Source organism: Monopterus albus, unplaced genomic scaffold (genome assembly GCF_001952655.1).
Source record: "Monopterus albus unplaced genomic scaffold, M_albus_1.0 scaffold180.1, whole genome shotgun sequence".
Taxonomy (NCBI): Eukaryota; Metazoa; Chordata; class Actinopteri; order Synbranchiformes; family Synbranchidae; genus Monopterus; species Monopterus albus.
In genome coordinates, this window is record NW_018128060.1 from 217,024 (window position 1) to 233,064 (window position 16,041).

A 16,041-nucleotide genomic window follows, 5' to 3' on the forward strand; every position below is an offset into this window, starting at 1 on the left:
GTGTCAAGCTTCAGTGTGGTAGGCTGCGGGCTGTGCCGGGTGCGCAAAGACCGTGCGCTCCTAGCGGCAGTGCTGTTCAAACCAAAAGGCAGAGAGAGAGGGAAGGAGGGAGGATGTTTGAACTGACTTGTACTGTACGCTTACAGCGCTATATCCCAGGCTAAGCACATGGGTCTTTTGGGAGCTGGTTCTAGTTGTAACAAAACAACTTTTTGGGAATGCATGAGAGTTGAAGGCTGGTTTACAGTCAGAATTTCAGCCGAGCCATGTATTGAACTGTGGAGACATCGCTGAAGATTTGGTGCCAGAGACGCGTCTCAAGGAACCGAGGACCTGCGGGGAAGTGTAGAGCCTATGCTATCCTGTGCGTTTGCTTCCCAGTGTGGACTTACATTTCCCATCTCACTGGCTCTCTGGGTATCAGCTTCTATAATAGGTCGTCTTGGAAAAAATAGCAGAGATTGCGGATGAACTCACGGAGCAAGCAAGGAAAATACTGCGAGATAGAGAGTTTGGTTTCAAGGTTTGGTGGATATGTACTCCCCGAGCAACTCCGGGTGACCTACTGTTAAATGGGTATTCTCTGTTTTTGGACATTGAAACTGGCTTTTTGTCAGTAGGTAGGGCCTGTCCATAACTATCCAGAAACACGAAATAGACTTCTCTGTCATTTCGGACACATTTTCTCCAGTGAACTCGAGGATTTGCGCGCCCGCCCGTGGATGTCTAATATGCTAGTATGGGTCCGCTAGCGTTCATCATTGTTGGTGGATTACTGTATTTTCGAGTTGATGGTAAGTTGTCTAACATGTTGTAAAACTTGCCTGTATTAATTTTAAGTCCGTTTTGCTCAGACCTCTCCGAACACACCCCTTGGAGCGTCCCTCGTCAGTCTTACTATTAGTTTGTAAGCAATATTGTACATCAGTGTTTTGCAGAAAACAAAATGTTTTTGATTTTTACATAACTGTGGGCAACCATTTTATCAAGTAATACAGCAGATATGATTTAATTTTATTTTCAGCATTTTCCCCATTGCCTGTTTTTCAGTCATATCATTCAATAAATCAAGCAGTTCAACAGATAACATCACTCCATGCAGTTAACGATGGTCTTTCAAGAGGTTAAAATAAAGGTAGAGATGCGTTTCGTTTATTCCTCCTCCTTTCTATGCAACGGATCCAGTAAGCACATCAGTGTTTTGAAATTGTATTGAATATTATGCCAAAAACACACATTTTTTTTATTTTATATTTGATTTTTAGTACAGTCAGTGTAAAGCAAAGATCTGTGAATATGAATAATTCCCAGCTTCTGTTTCACTGGCTACATGCTTCTAATGAAGAGGTGGGGAAGGCTTTGTTTAATGATGTTTTAATAATGGAAAACAAATCCCAATTATTTTATGTTTTTAAGTGAAAGACAAAGTAGTCTACAGCAAGAGAAAGTAGTTCGGACCTGTGGATCAGAGGTTCTTGGAGGTGTTTTTTGGATGTGATACAGTAACAGTACTGCTCTGGTAATTTTGCTTTAGGATTGGAGTGCTGTGATTATGCATTGTACTGTAAGCCAGATAAAACCTAAGCTGGGATAGTGCCCCAGTTTATCATACCCATTAGTTTGATTAGACTTTAATGATAATGAACTTGATAATTGTGAATGTGATTGATACAGTTTCACTTTAGCAGCTGAAAGCTTCAGCCATTTTTGTCTGTCACTAAGTACTAAGCCACCCTTAAAAAAAAAAAAAGATTTTACATGGCTTGTTGGGATTCACCAGTCTACAAGAGAAGTGGTTTAATAGGAAAATTAACTATAGACTTAACGTGATGACTCACATCAATCACCAATATAAGGGGGCTTAGGTGACATTAATTGTGATTGTGTCCAACCTGTTACTGCTGGAGTGATTCAGACATATTACTTTTAAAAGACATAAATCTGGGGTTCGGTTTCATTCTAGTGCTGCTTTTGACTTGGACACACCTTTTGACTGCTGTCTCACACAGATGATGAGAGGCATCATAGAATGGAGATGTACTGTAATCCTTCTGACCGGTCATATACCGGCACATTATATCAGCATGATGTTGTGAGTGATGATTCACATGTTTGCTTTGCATTCTTTGTACAAGTTAGCAATATGTAAAGCCAAGTTTTTGTTGTCACTGAATACAAGCGCCTACAAGGCCCCATTTCTCTTTTCTTTCACCTGTCAACTGCTGCTTTTGTTCTCCACAGCTGCAAATTTGGTTCTGAAGCCTTTTAGCTCAGTCCTCATGCCTGCAAGCAAATCAAGTCCTCTTTCTGGTGGGATTTGGATTTTTTCCTTTCTTTTAGCTTTTTTGCGAGGGGGGGTGTCTTTCATTCTGCTCAGCCAAACCCACTGGTTGCTAAGCAGTGGCTGATGGCATTGCTAACTGCCCAGAGGGTGAGGGTGCACATCTCCCCGGGAGCAGTGGATCTTCCCAGTCATTTGCCTGTCACCCTCCTTCTCTCTTTTCTGTCCCAGCAGAACTCACCCATCATCCAACCCCTTTCAGAGGTAATGTGAGGGTCCTTGGAGAGGGAGGGGCTTCTTCTTAGAGTACACTTAGGCAGACAAAAAGGTCTAGAGTTGTATTCACAGGGGAGCATAGCCAACAAAGCCAAGGCTTGTGAATGGTGTCAGTCACTGTTTAGTGTGCTGTGATTAATACTGCTAGTGTGTAGGAGAGGAGAGAAAAGGTGAGATGGAGATAGGGTTACCATGCTTCTTTGAGAATCAGGTTGACTGCAGTAGAAGATATTTCCAATCAGCAGCTGTCTGGTTATCTCTTAAACGCCATTGGTTAGAGCATGCTTTGCATACTGGGCAAGAACCCCTGACCTCGTGCTATTCTGGGATTTCCTGCATGTTTGTGTTTGATGTAGGAGCTGATGATGTCACATTCATCCTGGGTGCCACACTGAAAGGTGCGGAAATACTGTATGGTGCAACTTTAATTTGTTTCTATGGCTATGTAGACAGACACTCTGGGTGTTTGGTCTCTATCTACCAGCAGGTCTATGGTTTCCATAATGCTGACAAGCTCTAACTCAGAGAGTGTTTATGTGTGTCAGAGAAAGGAGTAGGGGAGTGGGAGGCAGAGTAAACAAATATAAAAACTGAGTTGTTTAACAGCACGGTGTTTTGAAGGGAAATGGTAAAGATGAGGCTTTATTACCAAAGCATGGAAACTAATAGCTCTGCTTAAAAGTACTGCCCTATAATGAAAAGTAAGCCCAGATTAAAATAGCCTAGGTGAGTGATGAGGCAGGCTGAGATCACTGTGTAAGAGCCGCTGCACTGTCTCTCTCCAAATGTGATTGTTCTGCTTGAGTTGGCAGTTTAGGCAGTGTTATTGTAATTGTGGTTAATTTGCTGGAATGGGGCTGCTGTTATGATGAACCTCCATCTGAGACTTACAGGAAGCACTTCTCTACTCTCTCCTACTGTCTCATCACTGTCAGGAAATTTGTTTTCCTCTGCATCAAACAGCGCTACTGTTTGTTATCTGATTACCATCAAAAACGAGTGGAGACTCAGAGGTGCTGATCACAAGAGGAAGTGAATGAGCAGGGAACAAAGAAATAATGTCGGGTGAGGTGAACACTTGTTCTGTGAGCTTTCCAGGCTCCACTGTCCAGTTTACAAATCACTGTGTTTGTATGAGTGAGCGATGTGTTACTTGACCAGGAGCTTGGGCGTATCATCTCCTTTGATATTTTAGCAAGCACGTCTGGCTACTCTGACGTTTCAGCAGCCATCACTCAACAATTTCAGGATAGAACAAAGTAGACTGTGAGCTCTGCATTTTTCTGCCATGTCAGAAATAGTGCTGTGTTATCAAAAGAACAGGATTCAGAGCAGTTTTAAATTCTGGGGCCATGCTGGTTAATATCTTTACATTTTCAGAAGTGGAAGAGAAAATGTCAGTGTCAGACAATGCACATGGCTGATTTTGCTGTAAGAGCAGCAGAATGCAGGAGAGATAATACCACTTTCCCTGTTTTATGTCTGCTTTATTAAGCATCAGCCAAGCATACCCCTGACATTTACAGAGCAGAAAAAGGCATAATGCTTTCACTTAGAGAAACAAAGATAAAACGAGATGAGAGATCACAATACAGTAAGAAGAGATAGTGGTTTAATGCCAAGGTAGGTGACAATAAAGAATATTTCCTTGTGATTTTTATTTCCAAACCTCCCCAGCCTCATCTTCATTTCCATATCTGACTCACACACACTGCCATTTGTCTGTCATTTGTCCATGAGGGTGGAATTCAAACACTGAGGGGGCTGTTGTACACCTGTGGTGGCGGTACAATTGGCATGTATGTTGAGGTAGGAGTGGGGGAGGAGTGAGATGATGAATTGAGCGCGCTGACTTTGAGGTAAAGCAAGCGGTCAGGGCCTTCACCTGTCTCACACACCTGTACTAACAGAATACACACCTGTGCTTGCCTTTCTGGGCCCCAAGACACAGATATAATCTTCAGTCCATTCTCTCACTGCTTCTATTTTACAAACAAATGATTAAGTGTTTGAAGCAGGCCAACCGATGGGGAAAAAACCCCACTGATGTAATTACTGTTATGTAATTCCTAGTAATTAGGTGATTGGGAATGTGCCCTTATTGATCAGTGTTAAATATCTGTGTAGGACACATTATTCAGTTAAAGTGTGGAAGTGAAGGATGTTCGTATCTCCACAAAATCTGATTATCTTAACAGCATGCCAAAATGCAGACAGGAAGTCAGGACTGAGTGCAGCACTACCCTGTGATGCCATAAACTTGCTGGAAGAGACATCATGTTTGCTTTATCACTGTTTTTATGTTGCATGCCGCCCTAGAACATTGTGTTTGGGGAAGCGTCTAATTACTCTGTGTCCCGTTGCCCTACCTCTGCCCTCTGGCTGGCTGTCTCACAGCAACCTTCACAGAGAAGAGAGGCATGTCAAGGTTGAATGACTCACAGAAGTACATGCAACTCCGTAACTATTCATGCTCGTGGGTGCAAGCTCACGCACATTGTAAGCATACAGAGAATCATACAAGTTACAAGTATTTGTTTTTTAAGGCAAACAACTAAGCAGAGTATATGAATGCACATGAGCTGAATGGAAAAGGTATTTGGTACATGCACATGCGGTATTAATTTCTATTTATTTGACATAACTGTTCGTGGTATATTTCCAGCCACTACTAGTCAGTTTACTACCACAGTTCTTCTTGTTTTTCATTCAGTAACATACTTTCTTTTTGTTCAAGCATTTGTGTGACAGTTGTACCAGAGCTGAGCGTTTCCCCAGTGTCTCGAGAGATGAGGTCAGGCCTGGTGATAAAAATGCATGAGCTGTCTCTCAGTGTGAGATGTGTGAAGACGGACAGCCAGAGTACAACACTCAAGCACATATCCATTATACACAGCAGTAGTCCTGCACAGCTATAATGCCACTCAGAATGGTGGAGTTACTGAATAAGTGTCTCATTCCACCATCTCCATCCTCGCCTTGGTCTATGGATCACCCAGCCAAGACAGCTCGGCATCTTTTCCTTCCTAAAACGAACTGGGGAATCTAACTCTATAGCAGTCCAAGACTGCGAACTACACGCCGTCACTTACCAAACCAGTGTCACATGAATGAATGAATGATTGTAAATATTGTATAATGGTAATTATTTTGCCTTGGTATGTGCTATAAATAATGTGCTAGCTAACAGCTTTATTCTTGGTCTCTCTATTCTATTCATAAGTCTGTATTTGGTAAAAAGACAGCATTCCCTCGAAGTCTTTTTTAATAACCTTGTTATTTTTACACATTTGTTCTATGTGCTAATATATGCTCTGATATGCTAAATTATATTTACTAACAGTTTAGTTGCTAAATATGAGTGTCATGCCAAGCAGTCCTATTTAATTGCATTCTCATTTTAAGACATGGAAGACACCCACATTAATACATACAGTACATAATTATTTGATAGTGATAAGGCCCGTACTGTGAGTGCTGTTGCTGTTGTGACCTTACTGCAAAAACATGGCACTGCACTGCTTCATAACTCGAGCCTCTGTGACTGGGAGTGAGTAGATTTTCCGTATATAATGGCTCCTGGTGAGGCTGCTTTGTGGTTGAAGTCTCGGTGTAGAACATGGCGCAGGCCAAGTGTCACAGCCATTTCTGTAGATAGGAAAAAAGTCTTAATCATATCCTTGAACGTTTGAACTCTCCAGTTTCACATCCATGATGATGATTATTTTTCTGGAGAGCTGCTCACAAGCATTTGTCTTTGAAAGCCTAGTAACACCCAACCAGAGGAGGAATTATGAAATATAGTGTGTGTGCGTGTGTGTATGTGTGCGAATGTGTTGGTTAACACTATCCATAAGCATCAAAGCCCATTGTTTTGTGTTAGCATGGATATGTGGGCCTGAGTAAATTATATGAGTCCTTCATCTTCTTACTATGGGCACCCTTGACTCCGTAGCCTTAAGCCAGACCAGATGAAGTGTCCCATGAAATAGAAATGCAATAAATCTCATCTTGACATACTATGCTGTACCTTAAAAGAACACAAACCGCGAGCTATAACAGCTATTTGATTACCTCACTGTGCTCTCTGAATCCATCACTTGGATTTTGTGGTTACAGTTCTTATTTCTCATGTTCACATGTGTGAACATGTGACCACTGAAGTGGCTGGAGGTGGCGATTGCCATCACTGACATGCAGGGACACTGTAATGTGTTCAGTACAGGATCAGTACTGGCACACTTCCAATTATCCACTCATCTCACAACAGTATATTATGGCCATCTCATCTACCCCTTTGCCTTTATTTCTAAAGCAATAAAGTACTTATTTATTTCTCCCCATTCAATCTGCAGGGGCAACTCAGCAATGTAGGTAAAGAGATTACAATGCTTAAGGGAGAATCAATTGATGGCATTCATTTCATTGCACTCTTCTCAGTAGGAAGTGTTTAGAGTAGCCCGTGCTTGAAAGTAGGGATCTGTTATTGTGATGTTTGAGCCCAGCTGTGTCTACATTACACACCACACACTCTGACAAGTATCTTGAAAGCATCATTGTAAATACTGATGGTTGTTTATCTGATTTCATAGCACTTACAGAGATTAAAATGACCAAAGAAAATTGGGCTCTAGCACTGTAATTTTCTCCTGATGACCACTGCTTGACTGGAGCAAATGGACATTGACTTAACACAAGGGTTCTTGTACAGTAGTGGATGAGCAAGGGGAGTATATTCATTAAATTCAACTCTTTGATTTTTTGCTGATTTGCCACACAGTACCACAAATGTTTAATATGAAGACTCCTGCAGTAGGGCAAAACAGAGGCAGACAAGCACATGGCTGAGCACAGGTTGCTCAAAAACAGGAAAAGAGAGAGGGCTGAAGAAGTTGGGGTGGTGCTGTGAGCTTTATGTTCGAGTGGCTCTGACATCAGAAATCATTTATTCATCATCATACACTTTAGTCTCCCTACCAGTGACCTGACAGTCCCATAGAGTCGGTGCTCTACTGGTCACACCAATCATTTCATTTATAAAGAGCAGGCTGTACCCTTACAAACACATTACATTTCACTGTAAAGAGATCTAAACTATTCCTGTATCTCATTCCATTTCCTCTTTAGTTTCTTGTTTCAGATCAGCAAAAAATAATACATACAATTAAATAAAATAAATGAAACAAGGTGGAAACTGCTTGTATTGCATGCTATGTGAATCAGCCCTTTGCAGCCAAATCAAATATTCTCTTTCCCACAGTTATCTATTTATATATTCCAACTGCATGGGTGAAAGAAGGCAAACACAAAGATGAAGAGTCAATATGACCCCACCACACCACTGCCCGAAATACACTCAGAGTGGAATTCTATCCGATATTTGTTGGAGACTAGCATGGATGCAGTGCAAGGCTGAGAGCATCTCCTAGAATTACCCCTGTGCTTGCTTTCAGAGTATAGTTCTTAGTGTGAGAAGGGAGGGGGCAGTATACAGAGCACTGAGGTGGAACAGAGTCCATCATGTGAGCTCCTAGTGAGCTAGCTTGAACTGCTTCCCTGTCTTGTACCAGAAGATGAAGTGAAAGAATCTTCTCTGCACCTGTGAACAGTCTTCATTTCACTTACTGTGGCTTGACTGTGATGATTTTGCTGGCCATTCCAGGCAGTATTTTAGTGGCTGGCTGTATGTAATGAGTTTGGAATGGACTTTAGTGACACCTCACCAAGATGAGCTGTGGTATTGAGGTATTACTGGTGCTCGTGTTGGAACGCGACTGACAGCCGGCCATAAAGGAGATGGGCCTCAGGTGCAGAACAGGTTGCTTGCAAGTGTCACAACAGGCCAGTGAAGACATGTGGATGGCCAATAACATCGTTCTGTTGCCACCCCCAGTGTCCCCCTGCTGTTCTCTCACATTTCCCTTCAGATGACATGATGCATATGACTCTGTCACCCTCACAGCTAGAGTAAGATGTAACCGGACAGGGAACAAGTGAATGGGACAGAGAGATATAAGGAAGGAGAGGTGGAGATACAGTATATAGAAAGGAGGCAGAGAGCTAGGAGAAGTGAGGGGCAGCTGGAGAAGATGGATTTAATGCATAATTCATACTTTCTGAAATTTCTTTGAGGTCTTTCTTTCTTTCTAATGCCTCCGCCATTTCATTCTCCATATTACAAAGTTGCTCTATCTTGGTCTGGATCTTGGTTTTCATGTTTCATGGAGCTTCAGTGTCTGAAACGTCTCGCCTAGGTTCGAGGCTGCCATTGGTTACCTGTGATCAGTGCCCATGTCTGTTGGCAGAATAAATAATATCTCTTTGGGGAGCACTTTCTTTTATGCTCTGGCTGGTGGAGACTGGTGTGGGTATTGATTTGGTTGATGGGCTGGAATTTCTCTAGGGAGCTAATGAAAATAATTACAAAAGGATCATCAAAGGCCTGACCGGTTGCACACATGAATAAATATATGACAAAGGTAATAGAAAAGACACTTTCTATATGTGTGGTCATTGGGAGAACAAGCTGTTGAAGTGGTGTTTTTAATCTTGGGTTTGACCACAAATATAACCTGCTGTTGGATAATTGTATCAGATGTGTTTATGTCTTTACTTATATTTTAGTGTGAAGTGTGGTGTTGTTTGAAACAACCTCTATAGAGGGAGAAAACATGCTCAAATAGTCTATTTCTTGTATAACAGCACTGCAAAATTGCATCCTATTTCAGTGAACATAAGTAGACTGAAAATAAAGGCAGAGAAGAAAGTGCTTCTGGATCAGTAATCCCTTTCTGATTTCATTCTCTGTCTGTGTGCTTGTTTGTTTGTTCTCTGGTTCCTGCCTTCCTCTAGGAGTGAATGACTGCACAGCAGTGGTAAAAAGTAATGGTGGTGTTATTGCAGACAGGGGGAAACACAGCATTTTGATTGGAGCGTGTGCCCTGAGACCTAGTGAAGTGCACTTGCCTCAGCTCAGAGAGCACTTGATTGCACAGCACCAATGATCGCATCAAAAGGGCAACAGAAAGCCCATTTACCATAAAGAGAGTGAGAAAGGGGGCCCAATAGGAAACTGAAAATCGACTTTTACTGCAGTAAGGAGCTTGGTCTGATGGCTGGGTGGCATGGATGTGCATGAGGTGTTTTATTTGGTCTTCCTGGGCACAAATTTGGCACACATAACTGAGATATGGCAGCCAAGGTCCAGTAAAAGAAACACACACTCATGTTGGTTGGTTTGTGCTTTGTGAAGCTTGCTGAACAACAGATAAAGTCTACATGATGAGGTTATATGGTATTGAGTTTGATGGGCCTCCTTTAAACCCTACTCTATGGCATGTGGCAGTCCTTTTAACCTTTTCTACTTCTGCACCTGACTATCTCCACCCAGGAAGGACATTCACCAGTCTTGTCTAGTCCTCTATGTGCCTGGCTCAGCTTTTTCTGGCAGTGAAAGGACAATTGTAGAGGCGTCTGCTGTGTTTATTTCCACAGGAAGGAGGAGAGCAGATGGAGGCTCAGTGTTTAAGTGATTAGAAGGCAGTAGATTGGAATACAAATTGGATTTAAAGAAATTAAACTGATATAAATCGAATAGAGTTGCTACAATTGAGTGCTGTGCATGTGCATTGGCCTTAGTGGAAAGCCACCGCAGGGTTTGTGGATTATGGGGGAAGCAGATGCTCAAATGAGATAAGAATAAATGTGCATTTGACACTCCGTATGAGAGAGATGGGGGTCTCCATGTTCATCCTTTATCTTGCCTTCCATTAATCAATGTCACGGTGTTAATTACTGCTTCATTTATTAGGTCACTTACTGCCAGAATACAAACGTGCCCCTCTGCCCCTGCTCTGACAGCGAAACTTGCTGCTGCCTTGGTTGCTCTTACCTACCACTGGTGAACGAAATTGGGTAGAAAAGTGCTAGTAATATACTTTAGGTTTTTGTTCCAGTGCCATTAGTACAGGTTTACTTTTCCACATACAGTATATGTCAATGAGATTAGATCATGCTCTGTGGTAGCAGGATATCACCACCCCCTCTACTACAAACCCCTGTTTGTAGCCCCACTTAAAGCAAGACACTAGGCCGGATCACTAATCAATGTTTGGGAAATGGAAGGAATTAGCCCAAATTAGGAAGAAGAGAGAACAGATTATCTCCTGTGTGTGGGGGTCAATATGCCACTGCCTGACGCCTGATCCCTGTTAAGACAAATGGTGAACTAGTGCACATTTACACAGAGTGTAACGTGTGTGTGTGTGTGTGTGTGTGTGTGTGTGAATGTATGCACACATATTCACAACACCAAGAGTCTTTGAAGTGTACTTTGTGCTGATCAGTGGGTTTCTACCTGCACTTGTCATTTTGCCCAAAGACTCAGAAAAGACTGGGGTATAGCTTGTCTTTGTTTCCCCTGGGACATTCAAGTATAAAGGGTAGCGGAACATATGCACACCCAGCCAAACAAAGAGCTGGAACCTCCACTGTTTTGCCTTTATACCATGTTGAAATTAGCCCTTACATAAGCACAAAGGCATATGTGGTACACTGCTCTTCTGTACAGCAGGCCTCATTCTGTTACCCCCCTGCACTGCCCTGGGGAAGGGCACATTCATCAACTCAGCTCAATCACATTCACACCTGCATCAACTAATTTTAAGACAAAGGGCCCAGCACTCAACACAACACTGGCCTGTTAACAACTGAATCAGTGTTATTAATGGAATATTTAACCGGGTTCAAAAGAAAGAGGATAAAAAAAAATTGGGTATTGGAAAAGTTTGCCTCATTCCCCATTCTCTTTGCTGTTTCTTCGTTTGATGCTGGATAAAACTCTTTGATTGTTGCATGGTTCCCAGGGCCTCTGTGATGGAAATGTGTGTGGCCTACAGCATCTTATCTACATGGTTAAGACCTAGTCACACATGCAATGAACACTCTGACTTGGGGAGCATTATCTTAGCTGCCAGGCTCCCAGAGCTCACCCACTGCAAGCCTTAATAAAAAGGAATTGGCCAGGGCTTTCAGCCACAGAGGATTAACATTTGACATTAGTCTGGACCCTGGCATTCAAATTCACATCACATGTATACTTCTACAACAATGGGCTCAACTGTTTTACTTGTTTGCACCCCACTGCAAGCCAAATGTATAATTTGGATGTGTGTATAGTTCAGCTGACTGTACTCCCCCATTCACTGTTCACCCTTGGGTCCAATTACCCACAAGCCATTGCATATATAGTTGAAAAGAGCAGATGGTGGCCAGAAATGATGATTAAAGGGTTCCACCTATGTCTTATACATACTTTTAAGTTAAGGCAAGCTTAGGTTTAGGTAACTATTAGAGTTACCCATCCATTTTCCATCACTAGTTTGGGTCTGGGTTAGGGTGGCAGCAAGCTAAGAAGAGCAGTCCAGATGTCCTTCCTCTCAGCACTGATTTTTGACACCTGTTTCAGAATTATTGTCAGTCATAGTCCATTCACCCATCCATTATCTATACCACTTACTCCTGCATAGCGTCTTGAGGGACTGGAGCCTATCCCAGCTGACACTGGGCGAGAGGCGGGGTCTGTCCTGGACAGGTCGCCAGTCTATCACAGGGCATGTAGACAAACAGCCACTTACACTCACTCATATGGGCAAGTTAGAGTTGCGAATGAACCTAAACTGCATGTCTTTGGACTGTGGGTGGAAGCCGGAGTACCCGGAGAGAACCCATGGAGGCAAAGGGAGAACATGCAAACTCCACACAGAAAGGCCCTGGCAAGATCACTAACCACCACGCTGCTGCGTTGCTTTGTCAGTCATAGTCTTCTGGTGAAAATGTAGTGGGGTGCTGGGTGTTTTTAAGGTTTCTCCCAGCTGCTTTGTTGTCTCGATTTCACTTACAGTATGATGTTATCCCTTGAAGATGATATTTCTTTCCTTCACAAAACAAGCTGTCAGGCTTAAAGACCTTTTTAAAGTGCTTTTAAATCAGTTGTAATATGTATACTTCAAGAGAGACAGTTTTTTCTTAGAGACCGGTAAATCATTACATATGACAGGACTTTGAAGTGAAAACATAACATATTATCTATGTGGCCACCTTTTACAGTACCCAATAATTTCATTTGTACTTCTCACTGAAAATGACATTGTCATGGCTTTTATTGCTTGGCTACTATTTTACTATCAATCATATGGTAAATGTTTTCATGAAAAGGAGTTGTCGGTATTCTTTTTCGTCAATGTTTTCGTTGATAAAATTAACATTGCTCTTGAGCTACATCCTGTAGCTCCTTCTGTGGAATCCAGAGGTGCTTCAGGCTATATGGTTTATTGAATCTGTTTCTATTAGTTAATTAGTTTAACCATTGCATTCCTACAATTTTCCCTGCTGGCAGTTGACTTGAGAATGTATGTTTAATCAAAACACTGACTAGAAACCAGCCTCAAAGTTTTTGGGATTTTCCTGTATGATTAATTGTACTTTTTACTTCAGGATCCCGTCTGCGCCAGGAGGACTCCCCACCCCGGATTGTGGAGCACCCATCTGACCTGATTGTATCCAAAGGTGAGCCCGCCACTCTCAACTGTAAGGCAGAGGGACGGCCAACCCCGACAGTGGAGTGGTACAAGGATGGAGAGCGGGTGGAAACGGACAAAGATGACCCCCGTTCTCACCGCATGCTGCTGCCCAGTGGCTCGCTTTTCTTCCTGCGCATCGTTCACGGACGACGGAGCAAACCGGATGAGGGAGCCTACGTCTGCGTGGCCCGGAACTACCTGGGAGAAGCTGTCAGCCGCAACGCATCTTTGGAAGTAGCATGTGAGTAAGGAGTGTCTTCTTTCTTTTTAATATTCCCTCCTTCCAGCTGAAATGATTATGCCCATATCATTTATGTATAATATGTTTTTGGCTTGATGGACAGTCCTGATATTGCTTGTAGATGATGGAAAGACTGGATTTACATTCAGTACAAGAAAATTAAGAGATAGTATTTTAACATTTCCTGTCATCATTATATTGTCTTTTCTTCCATTCATACATGCAGTACAAATTATACAAAACTGCATTGTCTTTCCTGGAAGGAAACAGTAGACAAGTTAATGTTTAATTTTAGGTACCTATAATTACACAATTTTTAAAGATGATTTTACTTTGCACTCAATGTCCTTTATTTGGGAATGCTTTAATAATTTCCTTTAAATCTAAAAGGGACAGTTAACCTCTATTATGGTCTTGTTGTGTTTGTCATTGTTTGGTGGGATAATGAGCTGCACAGAATGCGTTTTTCAAGGTTTTAACATAAATTGGATGTATTTTTACCTCAACTGAGTATTATTGAAGTTGTCTGCAGATCTCTGAGTTGGACATAAGGCTCCTGTCAGGTCATATGTTAGGACTGTGAGGGCATGACAGTCATGGGCCTCTCATAGGTGGGCGGGGGTAGAATGACAATTACACATCAAAGTTCTAATGGACATTTGACACAGGCCACCTGGACCTGTTGGTGAACACTGACAGGCAAAACCTGAGCTATGGATCCGATTACCTTTGAAGATGAGCCTTCCCCCCAAAAGGGTCTGACTGGGCTTCCTATGTAGCAACTCCCGTGAACCTAAGATGGAGCTGAAAGTCTTGTGATGCCAGTAGGCCACTAGTAATATAGATCTAAAATGAGACACAGTCCCACTATAATATGTGTAATATGTGTTTTTAGTGGTATTCACAGTTTTTTTTTTGGGGGGGGGCTTGATTTACATGACTTGGTATGGAGAGTTTGACATATCATATTGTGATATATGTCATGAACTTTAAACATTGTAGAGCTAACTGTACTTAACTTCTGTCAGCAGTTTGGCAAAATGCTAACCTAAACTTGTATTTTGCTTAGTAAACAAACTTTTAGTTTAAGCAAACTAAACATTTGTTTTGAACAAGAAGAGACAGCAGAAATCATATCTTCCACATGACATGTAAATGTATTTTTAAGGTGATTACAATAATAGGAGGATGAGTAGTTGGTCTGTGATCACTGGGAAATGGACCGTGGTCTGAAGAGGAGGGGTTTGGTCTCTTCCTCTGATCCAGTCCCCTGCCTTCCTGAGGGCCTTCCAGCAGCCCCCAGGTACTAACTGTGTGACAGCAGCTTGATTTATCGATTGCTGTAAGAGGGTTCTTACAGTCTAAATGAAAATTCATGAAAAATTGATGAAGTCTCCAGATGATTTTATTTTTCTCTTCTCACACTTTTTCCTTAACCTTTCTTTTTTATACTCTCTCTCGAGTAATGTGGGTCACGCAGTTATGGGGGTTGAACAAAGCCACTGAATACTTAAATGGTTTAAAGGTGAGGGGTGAGGGTTGAGAGACTAGGAGATGAGGGGATAAGGAGAGAGCTAGCAAGGTGAAGAAATGAGAAAACACACGGTTATGACCAGTGATACCGTGCCTTAGAAAAAGCCTCAGGCCACACTCTGAGTAGAAGAGACAGACCTGTATCATGTATCAGCAGGGCTGTAAAATACCATTTTGAGAAAAGAAAAGTGCACCTTCAGTCCACATTTAAGCAAAAGCTTTGATTCCGGGGGTACTTTTGCTGCCATAGAGTGCATATTCATCACCATTACTGTACTGGCCAAACAAATGTACATACACTATACCGAAATACCTTACCATACACATATGCTGCATTTCCACTATTGGAACCTAATGAGCAGTATGCCTTGTACTTCCCTTAACCATCACCAAGCATAGCCCCCAGGGTTGACACTGACCGTCCTGCTTTGTTTTTTCACTGTATTTTCTCTGTTGGTCTCTGTTTAGAGGAGGGAGGGGCTGCTCCTCTCTCATACAAAGTTGTGTGTTTACACAGGGTGTGTGTAATGTACCGATAACTGGTCTGCACACAAGCAGCCTGTCCTCCCACATATTCCTGGTACTACTTTAGTACAACCTTGAGGGGTGCTGAAATTTAGCTCCCAGAATGCACCTCCAAAGCGGGTGCACTAGTGGGAACAAACACAGAACCCGTGATGAGCGTTACTCGATGCAACATGTTTCGGTAGGTTCCTATAATGGAAAAGCCCTTATAGACTTAGATACTTAGAAACTGTAGCGTCAAATGATCATGTCTTAATGTGTTATGAACCACCATGCAGCATCTTGGCATTTTCTAAGTCAATATTCTGGTTTGTTTCATCTTCTGTACACCAACAACACCCAACAAGGACCATCTTTGGGCGCAGGCAAAGCGAATCACTTCCTGGTGTGTCATTTCTACTATAGAGACACCAGACTAACTTAAAGTTGAAACCAACTACTCATCTACATTTAGTTGTTCATCAAAGTAATATCAGATATTCCAGTTGCATTTACAGATGAACCGATATTGGCACTGCACCACCTCACACAGTTTAGCTTACACTGATGTGACCCGACCTGAGACCTGGTTTGAGAATGACAATGGTGGTGGCCAGGCCGAGATG

The 16,041-nt window shown here is 42.2% G+C and overlaps 1 protein-coding gene across 1 annotated transcript in view; it reads left to right on the plus strand.

The window, feature by feature from the left end:
• robo2 (roundabout, axon guidance receptor, homolog 2 (Drosophila)) overlaps positions 1-16,041 on the plus strand; it is a 261,870-nt gene that overhangs the window by 99,498 nt on the left and 146,331 nt on the right. Inside the window, exon 2 of the mRNA XM_020616827.1 lies at positions 13,052-13,378. Within this exon, the coding sequence (XP_020472483.1) occupies positions 13,052-13,378 (327 nt within the window). The remainder of the gene's footprint in view (positions 1-13,051; positions 13,379-16,041) is intronic.